The 18,290-nt window shown below is 43.2% G+C and overlaps 2 protein-coding genes across 3 annotated transcripts in view; one reads left to right on the top strand and one right to left on the bottom strand.

Moving 5' to 3' along the window:
- The window catches only part of CCDC146 (coiled-coil domain containing 146), a 112,626-nt gene that overhangs the window by 44,504 nt on the left and 49,832 nt on the right, over positions 1–18,290 (top strand). The window lies entirely within an intron of this gene.
- FGL2 (fibrinogen like 2) lies at positions 2,101–16,494 on the bottom strand. The gene is made up of 2 exons (XM_020790013.3): positions 15,269–16,494; positions 2,101–5,991 (listed from the first exon to the last, which is right to left on the bottom strand). Exons 1-2 carry the CDS (start codon positions 15,882–15,884, stop codon positions 5,285–5,287), a joined length of 1,323 nt encoding a protein of 440 aa, XP_020645672.3. The 5' UTR covers positions 15,885–16,494; the 3' UTR covers positions 2,101–5,284.

The raw sequence follows: 18,290 nt of genomic DNA, 5'->3' as shown, positions 1-18,290 counted from the left end.
TTGGAGACAGGTTTCTGTGTATTGTGGTTTCTGATATCAAATTTGTGACTGTTGACACTTTTTAAAAGAGATTGTACTGTTTGTCCTATGTAAAGTACAGACAGGCATTGTTGGCAAAAGATGGCATAGGTCACATTAGCTGAGGAGCAAGTGAAGCTGCCTTTAATATTGTATGCTGTGTTGTTAGATCTTGTAATTGTGTTGCCAGAATAGAGGTGTGGGCAGAGTTGGCATCTGGGTCTGCAGCAAGATTTAGTCCCCCTGTCAATGTTGCTGTTTTGTGATCCATTGTGTGTTAATATTTGCTAGAGGTTGAGAGGTTGTCTGTAGGCAAATATGGGTCTTCCACCAAGGGCTTTGGAGAGTAAAACAATCATACTGAAACTCTTAAAGGAGCAGTGGAAAACTGGTGCAAGAATTTCTAAACAACTGGCTGCTTTTTTAAACAATCAGCTGTTTTCCAGCTAATCCTAAGAACAAGATCAATGATATGATAACAGCGCTATGAAGAATTTCATTCATATCTGCCAGTTTAGCACAGAAGTAAACTAAAGGTTGAATGGAGTAATTGTTTTTGATGAAAATATGAAAATAGTGTTGGCCAGTCCAATAGTAGACCCTACTGAGGATAATAATGATCTGAGTTTGCAATTGTCTAATGTCCTAAAACATGACATTGAGTCATTTAGTCTAAGAGCTTAGGGTTACAGATTTTTAGAGTTCTAGAAGCTTGGAAAATCAACAGCCAAAACAATTATGAAAACCATGATAATGGCAATCAGATAAATACGAAATTACAGACCCCTAGAGTCAGAAAGACTGCTGGTACAATAGAATTTTTGATAGAAAAAAACTGACTGTACATACAAGACCTTAGAAAGTGTAGACCATGCAGATAAGAAAATGGAAGGAAGTTAAAATGACTTAAATGTGTGCAGATAGGAGATACTCTCACAGGCGTTTATCACATCATCACAGCTCCATGCTGCTTTGGGCACCACACATCAAAGAACTTGTTTCCAGATGCTGACAATAACAATCAACATGGATTTTACTCCATAGAATTTAATTGGTTTGGCTGGGGTAAGCACTTACAGTAATTTTTCTGTGTATGTCTAATAATATGCTTAGAGGCTACGACAGTTACTGTATTTTTCCATGTGTACAACCCCCCAATGTATAAGACAGCCTCCTAATTTTGTCTCTTGCCAAAGGTGGAGGAGCAGTCAATGGGCAGCCATGAGGGGTGGCCCAGTGCAGCTGTTCCTCCGTCTCTGTCTCTGGCTGCTGCTGCCTCCACTGCCTGATCACCTCCTCCAGTGCAACTTGCTGGGGCTTACCTCCAGCTCACACTACCGCCTTGTCCCCTGTCCGAAGGGAGCTCGTGAGTAGCCCTGGAGGAGGTGATCTGGCAACACCGGCAGCAGTTATTGGGTAGCAGTGAGAGGCAGTCAAGCATGGCTGCTCCTTTGCCTCTGTCTCCGCCTCCTGATGCTGAACCGCGAATGGCGCTGGTGGAGGCAACCCAGCAGTGGAGGCAGCAACAGCAGGAGGCGGAGATGGAGGCAAAGAAGCAGCCGCACTCAGCCACCTCTTGCTGCTGCCCATTGACTGCTGCTGCCAGATCACTGGCTCCAGCGCCACTTGCGGACTCCCTTAGGACAGGGGACAAGGCAGCGAGGTGAGACCTGGCACTAGAGGAGGCGATTGGATGGTCATGAAAGCAGTCAATGGGCAGCCACGAGAGGTGGCTGAGCATGGCTGCTCCCTTGCCTCTGCCTCCTTCCGTGTATAAAATGACCCTCAATTTTTCCTCTAATGATTTTAGGGAAAAGTGTCATTTTATACACAGAAAAATACATTACTTTCTTTAATATATTTTTACTTTTAACATCTTTGGTATTTTTAATTTTCTTTTTAAGTACAACTAAAGATTATTTAATTGCCAGCAAGTTTGGAAAACTCAGCAGTGGCCAGAGGATTGGAAAGGATCAGTCTACATCCCAATCCCAAAGAAGGGCAGCTCAAAATGTTGGTTTTTAATTTTGATATTTTATGTTCTTTTATAAATTTTGAATATGAGAATCAAAAGACATTCTATTTAATGTAATGTTTGTTTTATTTGTTGTATTTAAGATATTTCTATCCAACTCAATCTTTATATTATATCAATATGTGTTGCATCTCAAAAGCGGATTATACAAGTTGTTAAAAATAAAATGGATTACAAAAATGCAAAGGCAGAACAGAAAAAAGCAAATAAATAATTGATAGAATCCATCATGAATCAGGTGCTCCCAGAACTGAGCAAATAACAGTATAGCCATCTCGTGAATCTGCTTCTGTAGTCTTTTCAGCACAGTAAAAGGTACTATCCCCACATTTACTCCTGACATTGAGGACAGAATTGCACTCAGGAACTATGCAAATTTTAAGCACTATACATTGTAGAAATGCAGTATAAAAAACCCCAAATTACAGCTGTAGTTTAATCTTCCACAGACTTCAGTATGATTTGGAAAAATATCTTTTAGTGCACATCATGCCAAGCAATTACTTTCAATTATTCATTGTAAAAAGGATTATTTTCCATCTTGATAGCTTGCAAATAGTAATTGCCAGTGGTGATGTATGACATCAGAAGACATCTGAATCAAAGACTATACATTGCCTCTCTTGTTAAAATTTATTTTCCTTCCCAGTTTAAACACATGTTTAAAATGGAAGAAACACAGTGATATTGCTCAGGGCAATAGGACACAATTCGACTTAGGTATGCCTCTTTAAAAATACATATGTACAAATACATCAATACAGCTTTACTTATTGGCAATGACAATAACATGACAAAAGCTCTAACTCTGAAGCAAAATCTAAAGGGCTTCTTGTATTCTAAATATTAATTTTATACAGTATTCTTCGTGTGTAATATTTTTGTGTAAAAATATATTTTTTAAAAAATGCATAACCACATGGATACACCTCTTTCACCTTTGAAAATCATTCCTGAAGAAATGAGAGTAGTTACAGTAGATCAAAACTATCTGAAGTAATGTTTTAAAACATAAGAAAATATCATTTGTGGTAAATAGCAAATGAAAGGAGTAACAGATTGAACAAAATGTGCTGCTGAGCTGCAGAGGACCTGGGTGGGCGGAGGGGCAAGGGATAGATGGTGATTTAGTGGTAGAACTTTGAAAACTGAGTTTGGGACCATCCAGATTTTATGACTCCAGGGTTCCCCTATAGAACCATTATGTTTTAGTGCCTTATTTTTATATAGTTTTATAAGCTACTTTGTGTGTCCACAGACAAAACCCCAGGGTATTAAAATTAATCAAAGCAAATGAAGATAAATACGTATTGCAGGTTTTGTTTGCGCCTTGCCTAATCTTTATTAGAAGAGAAAAAGAAATTCTAAGGTTCAGTGCAGAAATCTGAAATGGGAAACAGCCTGTCTTCTAGTTCCTAATCCAAATGCATATACATCCAAATGACAACTGTAATTCAGTCTTCCATTAGATATTATTTGGAGGAAGCCACTTAAGTGCATATCATGGTCAACACTAAATTGCCAGCTGAACTCTAACAATGCAATTCTGTGCCTATGTAACATTGCATTCTGGACTAGGATAGGATTGCTCCTAAATCCCCTTAAAGTGGCAAAGTGTAGGAACATATTGCCATAGTAGCATCTTTGTACAAAGAGAATCCCAAAGTCCTTTCCAACAGGCGCAAGGGTTGCTTTGCAGGGATCTGTTGCTTTCTATAGCTGTGTTTGGATTGTCACGGGGCCCAAATGCATGTCGGAATGACAGAATGGGTGCTTCTAGGTATCAGATTTTGCCTGTTTATGCACTGATGCATGGAACTATCTAACGAGACAGGGCGGACCATTTCTGACATATTCTGTATGGAAGAAGGAAGGCATGGATTACACAGGGCAGCATCATCCCATATTGTTGCACTCTCTGCTAAAGGGATTGTGTCATTAGTACACTGTGTCATTTGTGTCCCATTGTAGGCTTCTGGTAGCCTAGTTACCAAGAGATGCTATGCAATGCATGTTAGCAGTGCTAAGTTTTCTATAGCTACTCTTGCTATAAGATGAGTTTCAAGTGAGATACAGTGGCTGCGGACGTAGCTGGACCAAATGATTGCACTGTCACAATTCCCCTCTGGAACTTTTAAGACATCTTAAATTTTTATTGCAGTTCTTCATGTATCAAATCAGACATGCTCTACTGGGGCTGGAAAATCTTGGGTTAGATCGAGACTTATTCTTATGTGCTGTCCTGTGACTTCTAATTTGCAGTGACTCTGATAAGGTACTTGAACTATGTAAGATGCTCAAGGAGCAGTTTACAATTGCTGTTCCCTAGTGGGCATATTTCCATATAGAAGCAAAAATGAACCTCGTTTGCCTGAGTCTTAGTCCAGACTACACCATACCAGCTCTCATAAATTAGGGCTTCATTACTATTAACATTAAATGGGATTTAAGGCAATTTATTGCTAACTTGTCTCATTCATTTCAGTAGTAACTGTATCATCTGAGTGTGAGTCTAACCAATTATGTTCATTAATATTTCTAAGATAGTGAGTATCATGATAATCAGTTTGAGATATACAAATACTAGGCTCATTATGCTATCTTAATACCATTTAATAGAATTCCATTTAAAATGAGGAGGAGTTTTGTCAGGCATAATCCAGGGTAAAGAATATTGATGGCTGGTATTAGTGGTATCTTTATCATCTGGAAAATTTAGCTTCCAACATTACATGAGGAGGGGATGAATTAGTATCAGACAAATGAACCAAATGCTTGTCTTAGCCTACATGCACTTGAGATAGTTTAGACTCATTAGCTTTGAAGAGTTCATGGAGTGATAGCTAAACTGCTGAGGAAAACCGAAACAGTCTATGCACCTCAACTCTATAAACATGGGGAATGGCACATCTTCTGTAAGTGATGTTGTAGTGGTAGAATGCATATTGAATTAATCTTTTACTGACTTCTTTTAAAATGGTAAAAGTATCTCACGTGAATGTGCTTTCATGGATCATACTGAAACATTATTTGGTACAAAAAGTAGAAATCATTCCCTACATATTCAGTATTAAACAAAAAAATTCATCAGTGTGATTTTGGAAGAGATGTTTTTCTTCTGAAGAAAAGGACACTCAAACTGGAAGTATAGCAGATGCACTCAAATACTGGAGGGACAGTACCAGTATTGGAGAAAGTATTCCTTTTATTGTTGGTGTACTTGTTACTAATTTATGCCATAAAGCTTTTGGGTCTGATCATCATTTTGACCTTTTTAAAAGGTTGCCTGTAACTGTTAATATTGTCATCAGAAACTCCATGCCAGGTACCCCAGAAAATGCCATTGCGAACACCTTTGTATTTTTTATGATAATATTTGCCGTTCAGGTTAGCAGCCAAACATGCATCAAACCACCATCCAGAGCTATAATATGCACCACAGTTTCCTGATGGATACCTGTCATTGTCTTTATCGGGAGTAGTGAAGAACTTTTGATCATGGTTATAATATTTGTTATAATGTAAGGCATCCCCAGCTGTGCCACTGTAGCCACTAATGCTTAGGCGATATTTGAGAAATTCATTGGCTACATAGAATTGTTCGTATTTTGCATATTCTCTTATTCCATTGAAATCCTCAAGTTCAATCCTCAACTGCATATCCTTGCTTTTGGTCAGAAGGTGAATTTTGTCATTTCCAAGCCAGAACTCTCTGCTGAGGTTTCCAAAGCCATTCTTATATTCATTCCATGTTCTGTTGAAGTTGGTACTGCCATCCTGACGCATCTGTATCACTGTCCAGCCACCTCCCATAGATTCCATTTCACAGTATACATCAAAACTATTATTTCTTGAATCAGGAGCAATTCTGTAAATTCCATTATGCCGTTTGCCTGCTGCATAATAATTGGAACAGTCTCCTTGCAGAAGCTGAATACCTAGACAGACAGGTAGAAAGGACAGCAAAGGTATTATACTTCACAAGATCCTTTAACTTATAAATACGGATGTAAAAGACAACAAAATGGGTATCTGTCGGTTTCAGTTTATTGGTGATTGTTCATTTTGGTTTTAAAAAGCTCTGTTTGATAGAACCTCAGAAATCCTAAATCTACGAAATCTCCATAGAGGTGAACATTTTTTTTACAAGAATCGTCCTCATGTATTAAACATACTCTGATCCTCATGGACCCCTACAGTGGTGGACCTGTTCCATCCAGGACAAAAGGTGGAGCTGATAGGAGGACACCAAACAGAGGATGGGCCTCTTTCATAAAAGATCTAGGAGCCAATGAGGTATGCTGTTGGGAGCCTCTGAGACAAACATGCATATTCTTACTTAGCTGTATGTGAAAGCTCTAAATATTTGCACCACCTGTTAAATAAGTGATCTGTGTGATGAGTCCTCCTCTGTGTAGTGCTTCAAGAAAGTTGCTCATATGATTTTAGTGGCTACTATAAGTCAGCTTTATTACAGAATAAGCAGAGTATTTTTATTTTCAAGAAGATTGGACTAAAGTTGGCTATAGTTGCCTATTGTTTTTTGGGGTCAAAACATCAGTGTTTTTCCTAGCTGCCTCAAACAATTATGTACAAATGACACTTTGTGCCATGTCATTTATGAACATGACACTGGTTTCCTGTCAAAATGATATTACATATCCGTTGGGGTTTTGGAGTGGAAATGCATTTGGACAGTGAGCTGAGCAAGAATGTAACATGTTATTTTATTCAAAAAGGTAATTCTTCCAGGTGTTTCCTGAAGATAATATGTGTTATCTTCTTACCTACTCATAATAGTAGGCTTCGCAAGTATATTTTCATACAGATGTGACCAATATATGTATACTTTTTCCATTAACAATGCTAGAGTTAGGAGCCCTGGACCCCCCTGTAGTTCAAAACCCATGTATAATTCTTATGCCCCCCAAAACATAACTACATAGCATCATCAGTTGATTCTCTCTCAGAGAGAGAGAGAGAGATCAGGGTTGTCTTCCATAATGTTGACAATCCTTTCTGTACACTACTGTGTCCAATGAACCTTAAAGGTTCTGATGACCCCTGATTAGAGTTGGAGTATTCTTATTCATATATGAATACGAATATCCCCATGCAGCTTCATGTAATGAGGGTGTGGCCCCTGGGGCCGGACTCTCCACTCGCGCATCCTGCTGTGGCACCGTTCCTGCTCATCCTTCCAATCACACCTGGAGTGCCTCTCTCTTCCTGCTTAGCTGGCCACTCCAGGCAGGAGGCAGGAGGACAAGTCTCTCTGCATGGCTGCTGAGTGGCCAGCTGAGCGGGAAGAGATCAGTGCTCCGGGCATGATTGGAAGGATGAGCGAGACCGGTGCCACAGCAGGGCATGTAAGTGGATGGTCTGGCTTCAAGAGCCGGACCCTCATTGACGTATTGTGTTTTAGTTGTGTGACTTTTAATGCTGTGAGCTGCCTTGGGTCCCTTTGCTGGGAGAAATGCAACGTACAAATAAAACTATTCTGTTTCCACGAAAATAAGACCTAACCTGAAAATAATCCTTAGTATGATTTTCCAGGATGCTTGTAATATAAGCCCTACCCCAAAAATAAGCCATAGTTAAGTGAAACTCCACCCTCCACCATTGTGTAGCAACCAGAAGAAGATGACATGACTGTATTTGAATAAACATAGATTGTTGTACTGTACATTAAGAAAAATAAAACATCCCCTGAAAATAAGCCCTAAGGCATTTTTTGGAACAAAAATTAATATACGTAAAACCCTGTCTTATTTTCGGAGAAACATGGTAATAAAAAAAATAATAGTTGTGTTAAGTCAAAAATTGTGTCATGACAAAATCAGCAGTCTTATGTCACCTTAGAGACAAACAAGTTTTGCTTTGCATAAAAGTTCAGATGCCTCTGAAGAGGTGGAATACAATTTATGAAAGCTCAAGCCAAAGAAACATGTTAGTCACAGGAGTCCTTGTTGTTTCTTTTTGTGCAGTTCTGTTGCTTAATCTGTGATCTGCTGACTCTTTTCCTGTGCGATATTCGTCAGAAATGTCCACTGCATTTGACAGCTGCTTTTTTTCTGTTGAAATCTATTTAAAGCAAATAAATGTGCAACTACATCTTGGGGGTGGGATTTATCGCATTGAAATAAATAGACATAGCTATTCTTGAAAAACTTACCATGTGAAATGCAAAACACTACAGTATTTTATTTATTTATTCAATTTATATACCGCCCATCTAGAATGTGTCTACTCTGGGCAGTTTACATATAACATAAAAATAAACTAAGGTAAAATCCAGATTAATCACAGAGTCCAAGATGGGAAAGGAAGAAAAGAAGAAAAAGGGAGAAAAAAGAAAAAGGGAGATGTATCTGGATGTCACAATAAGACTAGGTTCTTCAGAATTTTGGGTTATAGTGAACAACACCTGTAGTTTTTCTCTCTGTGTTACAAGTGTGGCTGAACAAAGAACATACCTATTTCCTGTGGTTTACTTCTTACTGTAATATGTGAACCTGATACTTTAATTCATGCGTCCCCCAACAATTTAAATACAAAGTGTCAATCCAAATGGAGACTGCAGCAATGAAGGAATTAGAAAAGATAATCAAGTATAAGGATGTGTGACTAGAGACCAAGATCATCCACACTTTTGCATTTCTAGCCACCATGTATGGGTTTGAAAGCTGTACAGTTAAGAAAGTTGATAGGAAAAAATTGATTTGTTTGAAGTATGATGCTGGGGGGAAAGCTTTGCAGGTATCCTGGGCTGCAAGAAAGACAAAACAAGTGGGTCCTAGATCGAATCAAACTTGAACTATCTCTGGAGGCAAAAATGTTGAAACTGAGGCTATTCTCCTTTGAGCGCATCAGGAGAAGGCAGGATCTTTGGAAAAAAAACAACAATGCTCGGAAACGTAGAAGGCAGGATTGTCTACAGCTCCAGCTTACTGTGACAGGAGTCCCCAGCTGCAAATAACAGCCCAATTCTGATGAGAGATGTCACCCATAACTCATGTTGTTTTGAGTTGTACCGCTCCGTAGTATTAAAATGCTCTGTGGATTGTTCACAACATAATTATACAAACACACTTTGCCCCCCCCCCCAGCAAACACATTTTCCCAACCTTGGAAGGATGAGTCAACCTTGTGCTGGCTACCTGAATCCGTCAAGATCAAACTCAGGTCATGAGCAGAGCCTTGACTGCAGTACTGCAATTTAAACGTGTGTGTGTGAGTGTGTGCGAGTGCGAGTGTGTGTGTGTGTGTGTGTGTGTGTGTGTGTGTGAGTGAGTGAGTGAGTGAGTGAGTGAGAGAGAGAGAGAGAGAGAGAGAGAGAGAGAGAGAGAATGTAATCTCTCTCTCAGAGTGCCAGGGCCCTCTGAGAGCAACGTTCCTGTCTTCGGGAGAGTCGCTGGTAACATCTGCCGTCCCCAGGCACTGGGTGAGAGACAGTGCCTGGGAGTATTTTTGGCCTGCACTCCCCTGCCCTTCAGGACCGGGACCCTGCTGCTGCTGCTGCTGCTGCTTTGGGCAAACCCACCCCTTCCTCAACACCAGCCACCTGGCTGGGAGGGGAGGGAAGCTTTAAAAGCAAGAAGCCGGTGCCAGGGCCCTCTGAGAGCAACGTTCCTGTCTTTGGGGGAGTCGCTGGTAACATCTGCCGTCCCCAGGCACTGGGTGAGAGACAGTGCCTGGGAGTATTTTTGGCCTGCACTCCCCTGCCCTTCAGGACCGGGACCCTGCTGCTGCTGCTGCTTTGGGCAAACCCACCCCTTCCTCAACACCAGCCACCTGGCTGGGAGGGGAGGGAAGCTTTAAAAGCAAGAAGCCGGTGCCAGGGCCCTCTGAGAGCAACGTTCCTGTCTTCGGGGGAGTCGCTGGTAACATCTGCCATCCCCAGGCACTGGGTGAGAGTCAGTGCCTGGGAGTATTTCTGGCCTGCACTCCCCTGCCCTTCAGGACCGGGACCCTGCTGCTGCTGGTGCTGCTGCTGCTGCTTTGGGCAACCCCACCCCTTCCTCAACACCAGCCACCTGGCTGGGAGGGGAGGGAAGCTTTAAAAGCAAGAAGCCGGTGCCAGGGCCCTCTGAGAGCAACGTTCCTGTCTTTGGGGGAGTCGCTGGTAACATCTGCCGTCCCCAGGCACTGGGTGAGAGACAGTGCCTGGGAGTATTTCTGGCCTGCACTCCCCTGCCCTTCAGGACCGGGACCCTGCTGCTGCTGCTGCTGCTGTTGCTTTGGGCAAACCCACCCCTTCCTCAACACCAGCCACCTGGCTGGGAGGGGAGGGAAGCTTTAAAAGCAAGAAGCCGGTGCCAGGGCCCTCTGAGAGCAACGTTCCTGTCTTCGGGGGAGTCGCTGGTAACATCTGCCATCCCCAGGCACTGGGTGAGAGACAGTGCCTGGGATTATTTTTGGCCTGCACTCCCCTGCCCTTCAGGACCGGGACCCTGCTGCTGCTGCTGCTGCTGTTGCTTTGGGCAAACCCACCCCTTCCTCAACACCAGCCACCTGGCTGGGAGGGGAGAAGGGGCATTAGAAGGGTGTGTGGGTTTGTTCTTGTTTGTTTGTTTTAATTGTTAGTATTACTAATTGCCATCAGGTTGCATAGAGACCCACAGTGGACCTGATGGAACAGGAAGGGGGGAGGGCGTTGGAGGGGGCAGCCATTGAGGTGGTGCTGGGTAGGGGAAGGAATGGTGGTGGGGGTAGAACATGCCCGCGTAGGAGAAGAGAGGTTAGATATCTTACATCTATCCCCTCTTCTAGTCCTACCTCCAACCAAATGGTATCAGGCGACCATATCAGCAAACCCTTGAGCCACACAGTGCTGCTGATGAACGCCAGGTCAGTACAAAACAAAACTGCCCTCATCCATGATGTAATTCTGGATGAGGGGGCTGACCTGGCGTGCATTACTGAGACCTGGGTGGGAGAGGAAGGTGGTGTCCCCCTCTCCCAGCTGTGTCCTCCTGGGTACTCAGTCCAGCACCAGTGTCGCTCAGAGGGTCGGGGAGGGGGAGTTGCTATGGTCTATAGGAGTTCTATCTCCTTGACCAGGCTTCCTATCCCTTTGAGAGGAGGTCTTGAGGGCCTGTATTGTGTGTTGGGCTCACGAGACAGATTAGGGATTCTGTTGGTGTACCGCCCACCCTGCTGCGTACCAACAGTCTCCCTACCTGAGCTGACGGAGGCAGTCTCGGACCTGGTGTTGAGGACTCCCAGGCTGCTGGTGCTGGGGGACCTCAACATCCATGCTGAGGCTGCCTTGACTGGGGCAGCTCAGGACTTCATGGCCGCCATGACAACCATGGGGCTGTCTCAATGTGTCATCGGCCCGACACATGAGAAGGGCCACACCTTGGACCTGGTTTTCACAACGGGACTGGAAGGTGGTGGTTTGGATGTGGAGGGGCTGGTCGTGACCCCATTGTCATGGTCAGACCACTTCCTGGTCAAATTTAGTCTATTAGCTTCTTCTTCCCTCTGCAAGGGTGGGGGATCGATTAAGATGATCCGCCCCCGGAGACTAATGGATCCGGATGGTTTCCTGAATGCTCTGGGGGAGTATCCGTCTGATATGGTTGGCGCTCCTGTCGAAGCTCAGGTCACCCTATGGAATAGGGAGATGACCCGGGCGGTTGACACGATTGCGCCTAAGCGCCCTCTCCCTGCTCGCCGAGCCCAGACAGCTCCCTGGTATACTTCTGAACTGCGGGCGATGAAGCAAGAGGGGAGACGGCTAGAGCGCAGGTGGAGGAAGTCCCGCTGGGAATCCGATCGAACACGACTTAGAGCCCATTATCGGGCCTATTTCGTGGCAATACGGCTGGCGAAACGGCAATATTTCTCCAGCCGTATTGCTTCCTCAGAATGTCGTCCAGCAGAGCTGTTTCGGGTGGTCCGGGATCTTCTTCAACCGGGAAACCCGGTGGAGGTCCCGGACTGCTCATCAGCTCGCTGTGATGAGTTTGCTATTCATTTTGAGGAAAAAATCGCTCAGATTCGCAGTGGGCTGGACTCCACTGTTACTGCAAAATCGGAAGATGTGTCCAGCGGGCCGTGCTTAGGTCAAACTTTAATGGATGAGTTTCAATTGTTGAGACCCGAGGATGTGGACAGGGTGCTTGGATCTGTCCGTTCTACCACCACGCCGCTCGACCCTTGCCCATCTTGGCTAATTGGAAGATCTGCCAGGGGGGTTCGCACTTGGGTCCAGGAGGCTGTGAACGCCTCTCTGAGAGAGGGAGTGGTCCCTACCGCCTTGAAAGAGGCGGTAATTCGACCACTCCTTAAAAAGCCTAACCTGGATCCAAGGCTGGTGATTAACTACCGACCAGTGGCGAACCTCCCTTATTTGGGCAAGGTGTTGGAGCGGGTTGTGGCCGGGCAACTCCAGGCGCTGCTGGATGAAACGGATTTTCTGGATCCATTTCAATCGGGTTTCAGGCCGGGTTTTAGTACAGAGACAGCCTTGGTCGCCCTGTATGATGACCTTTGCCGGGAGAGAGACAGGGGGAGTGTGACCCTGTTGATACTCCTGGACCTGTCAGCGGCTTTCGACACCATCGACCATGGTGTCCTTCTGGATAGGCTGGCTGGGTTAGGAGTTGGGGGCACTGTTTTACGGTGGTTCCGCTCCTTCCTAGCTGACCGTATCCAGAGGGTGGTGCTGGGGGACAGTTGCTCTGCCCCATGGCAGTTATGTCATGGGGTTCCTCAGGGCTCGATACTGTCCCCCATGCTGTTTAACATCTACATGAAACCGCTGGGAGAGGTCATCAGGAGGTTTGGGCTGAGGAGTCAGCAATATGCTGACGACACTCAGCTCTACCTCTCGTTTTCCACCAATCCAGGTGAGGCGGTTTCTGTGCTGAACTCGTGTCTGGACCTGATAATGGACTGGATGAGGGTTAATAAATTGAAACTCAATCCAGACAAGACGGAAGTGCTGTTAGTGGGTGCTTCGCTGGACAGGTTGGAGGGCCACTTCCCTGTCCTGAATGGGGTTACACTCCCCCTAAGGGACAGGGTCTGCAGCTTGGGGGTGCTCCTGGACCCCAGTCTAACACTGGAAGCCCAGGTGGACTCGGTGGCCAGGGGCGCCTTCCTCCAGCTGCGGAAACTATACCAGCTACGGCCCTACCTGGACGAGCGGAGTCTCATGACAGTTACACATGCACTGGTAACATCTCGTATTGATTATTGCAATGCGCTCTACGTGGGGCTGCCTTTGAAGACGGTCCGGCGACTGCAACTGGTCCAGAATCGAGCTGCGCGGCTGGTGAGTGGTGGGGCCGCCAGAGAGCACATCAAGCCGATTCTGTATAATTTACACTGGTTACCAGTTGCTGTCCGGGCCCAATTCAAAGTGCTTGTTTTGACATATAAAGCCCTAAACGGCTTGGGCCCTGGATACTTGAAGGACCGCCTCCTTCCATATGAGCCTACCAGGCTGTTAAGATCTAGCCAGGGGGCCCTTTTGAAAGAGCCATCCCTCAAGGAGGTAAGAGGGATGGCTTGTAGACAAAGGGCCTTCTCGGCAGCTGCCCCCAGACTATGGAACGCCCTCCCAACTGAAATTCGCCTGGCGCCGACACTGATGATATTTCGACGCCAGGTCAAAACCTTCCTGTTCCAGAAGGCTTTTAATTGAAATAACATTAACTGTGGGTCTTAATGATGGCAATTTTAATTGTATTTTTAATTGTATTTTAATTGTATTTTAACTGTATTTTAATTATTTTATTTTATTGCATTGAATTTTAATTGTTGTGAGCCGCCCAGGGACCTTTGGGTAGAGTGGGCGGCATATAAATTAAATAAATAAATAAATAAATAAATAAAATAATTTTAAATGTCACACCGAAACTACTTTCTCAGAGGGAAATCATAGCCAATATAAATTTCATTTTCTTTTGTGTATAAATTTGCCAAGATTCCATTCTCCATATATCATGTGCTGTCCATTTGGAATATATTAATGCTGTTTAAATTTATATGAACACGGCTGTAAAATATAATCCTTTCTGCCATCTATCTGTAAGTCTACACCTACTTTTATACTCCCAAATTTATATAATGTGACAGGTTATTTATTAACATTTTCTACACTAATAGACAATAACATTTCAAAGAGAATTTAAGTTGTTTGTTAAAATGTATACAACTGTAAGCTAATATAAAACTGAGACAGTTAATAATACCTCTGTGTGTAGTAAATGGTTTGAAGGAAATCTAATGCAATCATGACAAGCTGTAGATGAAACAGTGTTCAGCTGTTCAAACTACAGTGTAAATGGTTTGAAAAAAACCACACAATACAAAATCCTAAGTATAACCACCACACTCTTACCCCTGTACAAGAAATGTATTTGTTTAATGCTTTGTCTCTGAACTGAAATTGTGTACGTATAAATGTGACTGCAGCCCCCAGTAAAACTAAAACCTTCATTTTGGCATCTGTCCTCTTCTGTACTTCAGGGCTGAACCTTAAAAAACTGACTAGTATCTGTTCAATATGTATGCATTTGTGGGGCACCACCTGTGAAGGCTGCACTGGTAATCCGACATGATCCCAGTTGTGTGTGACCAAGCATACTACCAGCATCTTGTCAAGTTGCTGAGGCAGCATCCACAGTTGGAACGCCACATGTGGGAATTTTTTGTCCCTCCTGATGCTTGGGACTACAACTCCCATGGTCTCTTACAATTCGCTTGTTGGCTGGTATTTCTGGACATGTCCCCCATCTCTGTCTAAAAGGTACTCTTTCTGGTCCAACTCTAGCCAATGGCAAAATAGGCAAAATATTTGTGTAACTGGTCGCACCATGTGGGAACACATGCCCCTGGGCGCATCAAAAGATGCCTCTGAACATTCAGATGGATTGCAGAACATTGCAGGGTAGGCAGCGATGTCTATCTCCACCAATTACATATCTGGAAGTCTGGTTCAACTTAAAAGTTAAATGACAGCTGTAATCATTCATGTCAAAGCTTCCCTCTTCTTGGCCGAAAAGATGATGCTACTGTATATTATGTGTCCCTTTCACTATCAGTGCAATGAATCGTACTTCTCTACTGTTTCCTCTGTATCCAAATATAACATCATTCTTAAATAACATGGTGTTCTATGTAAATTTCTTCCCCTCTCATGCTGTTCTAATTCTTCCAGTATGAGCAGCATTCCTGAAATGGTAAAAATGGACTTACCTGTACTTGGTTGTGTGGCTGGACAGTTTGAAGAACACTTATCACTCAGATTGTTCACAGCGAATGTCAGGTTGGCGATTCTGTTGTCAACAAAGTTCTCCACGTTGTTCATGTTTACCAGGCTCATTTGCTCCAAGCGACCCTGTAAAGAATAGATCTGGTTCCTTGCATTCTTCAGGCTGGCTGACAGCCTAGAAACCTTGCTGTGCAGTTCTCTGACTCTGTTGTCTTGTATTTTGCTGTAATCTCTTGAACTGTCGTCTGTGCCAGGTGGCAGGAACTCATGGCTGTCTCTTTCTTGGTTGTCATCCGCCTGCAGCTTGCAATCTTGGCAGGACTTCTTCAGCTTGTTTACAACTTCCTTAAGATTCTGAACTTCTTTGAGAGTCTTTTCAATCAGTCGAAACTGTTTGGGTAGCTGGAGGGTCATTGGAGGCAAGTTAACCTGATAAGGGCATTCCTCTCCATCACATTTCCCGCTAGTTTTCAGCTTTATAGGACAAGCATCAGTCAGCCTTTCTTCTCCAACAGCATCTGTGCTATCGTCCGGCACAGTAGATCCATTTGTGAAAAGCAGCAAAGCTGTCTGGAGCAAAAGGGTATATACGAGCTTCATCTTTTCTGAGAAGCAAGCCCAGGGAGGAAGTATGCAAGGCTTCAGCAACTTTTATAAAGGACAGCTCGTTGCTGCCTGTGAGGACTGCCTGCTCTGTTCTCAGAAAAGGGTGGGAGTTTGTTGCATCACAACAAGCTGCAGCGGTATTAATAGCCCTGTGAATTAGGTAGCTCCAGTAATACAACTTACACCCTACTTATTCCTTTCAGCTTTTGTTTATCATTGCTGAATTTCTGGAGAGAAACATAGATCCAGATGATACAATTTTGAAAAAGTTTGAGTCTCTGTTATGCTTTTTGTTTTGTTTTTAAATCAAAATTGAAAATGGTTATATTTAGTGTATTGATGGTAAGCAGTACGTTGTAGTGGTGAAATAGTTCAACTGTGTGCTGAATCTCCTGCTATCAAACTTTGTGAGGTGACCCCGGGTTCTATTTAGTATTACGTACTGTATTAGAGATGGAGGGGGGGGGAAACCTTTCTGCCATGCTCTGCATCTCTCCTGGATATGAATAATTTTATAATCCTCGATTTTGATGTCTTTATTCAACATTTTGCTAAAGCAAAAGGCATATACATTCATTCATTCTGATTATTTTTGTAACACTTCCCCCATACAGTATGTTCATTTTCTGGAAGAAGTCCTGTTTTCTCCAATAGTTCTCTTGACACTTCTCACGGGGGTGGGGCAGTGTGCCCTGATACACTAAAACTGCTTCAGATTATTGGATCAGTGAGTGTTCCAGGGTTTCCTGCTTTAAGGTGGGCAAGACAATGTTTCCTGCCCAAAGGATTGCAGTGCTCCATTCACAACAACTACTACATCCTTTCTCTTTTTCCCCATTTAGTTCTTTTCTCATTCATTTATTTCTGTGGCCCTCCATCTTCACAGCTCCCCCTCTGTCCAACCATTTCTTGGTCTTTTCTGGCCATGGATGTGCAATATGCAGATGCACAATGGTTTAAAAAAGAAAGAAAAAGCCCCAACTCCTCAAAAGCATCATAGTTGGAATCATATGCACATGAACATTGATCCTATAACTGAGCTTCTGTTAGTGTGGCTTTTAGTGTCTTTGTGTTCTGAAAGATCTCAGTCTTTTGACTGTCCCTTTCAAATGCCACTTTAGTAGTTCCTTCATTTTTTCAGCCACATTTCTAATGACGGTAATCCTGTTGCTGTAAACGACATTGTGTAAGCCTGGCGAGGTCATCAGCTAGGCTAATTAGGGGCAAGGAGTTCTCTGGCTCTGTGGGGCTCACTATGTAAACCCAAAAGTCTCATTGAAAGAATGGCGGTTCATCTAAACATGGTATTTGGCAGTGCTTTTCAAGCCCGTATCTGAACTACAGTTCTTATTGTGTCACACCAGTGTCACTCCAGTCTAGCACACCTACCTGTTCGCCATAATGGGAGAGTCAGAGAAGATGAGACATTGTCCTCCATAACTAGCAAGTGATATCATTCCCCCTCCCAGAGATGTGATGCCATATACTTTTGTGACTGAAGAATCACATAAAATGGCTGATGACCAGTCTCTAAACAAAAGCAAAGTAGTTTGCCATATGATGAGATGTTAGTATATGGAAATGAATCTGACCTGTTAAAATCTCCCTTTCTAATGACGAGATATTTACATAATCTGTTTCTACACAACGGTTTGGGTGCATTTGTGAAGAAAATCATGAAACTAATCAAAGGAACATGTTAATATTTGTTAACTTTTTGTTACTATATTACATTCTCCTAAGAACCTTACAATACTGCCACATAATTCCAGCTCCAGAATTTGCTTGAAACAGTGCAGTCCATTTCCCTCACAGGTAACACAACAGAAAGGATAACAAACAATCCAACTTCTACTACATTTGAGTGCAGACTGCAGAACGAAACCTCTTTCAAAGGAAAGCACACTTTGGTCCAGTGTTCTTAAGAGGAAAACATTATGAGTCAGATTCACAATGAACTCACAATGCCCTGAGCAAATGGCATGCATTCCAGAAAATGACACATATAATAGGCATTGGGTCCTTCTCTTGTGCTGGCAACATGTGCCTGAGGTGAAATGTTGTAATGCAAAAACTTGTGTGTTGCAGAGCCATAGATTCCTGACCAAAGGCCACATACATAATGCCTCCAGATCTGTATAAAAATCAAAATGGTACCCATAATGTCATTGTGTTGTCTTGATTTTGGAATATACCCTCAAGATTGGTATGTTTGGTACCAACCTTTTTTTCCTTTTTTTACATCACATTCAAATGTTAACTGTTGCTAAAGTATTTTAAATTATAATTTACATACGATTTGTCCTCTCTTTTAATTTAATTTAACATTCTGGATTTTGTATTTCCTTGGGTGGTTTGTTGGTTGTATTTCTGATTAAGGAGTTTTGCCTTTTAATTAGT

This window comes from Pogona vitticeps, chromosome 5 (genome assembly GCF_051106095.1).
Source record: "Pogona vitticeps strain Pit_001003342236 chromosome 5, PviZW2.1, whole genome shotgun sequence".
Taxonomy (NCBI): Eukaryota; Metazoa; Chordata; class Lepidosauria; order Squamata; family Agamidae; genus Pogona; species Pogona vitticeps.
Note: the sequence above shows the minus strand (reverse complement) of the source record. Positions and strands in the feature narration are given on the sequence as shown.

Bases quoted from the DNA above. Each gene is read 5' to 3' on its own strand.
- FGL2 (XM_020790013.3), bottom strand. From the start codon at position 15,884: ATGAAGCTCGTATATACCCTTTTGCTCCAGACAGCTTTGCTGCTTTTC. The intron at 5,992-15,268 runs GTAAGTCCATTT...CTGTCTGTCTAG, and splicing joins AGCCACACAACCAAGTACAG to GTATTCAGCTTCTGCAAGGA.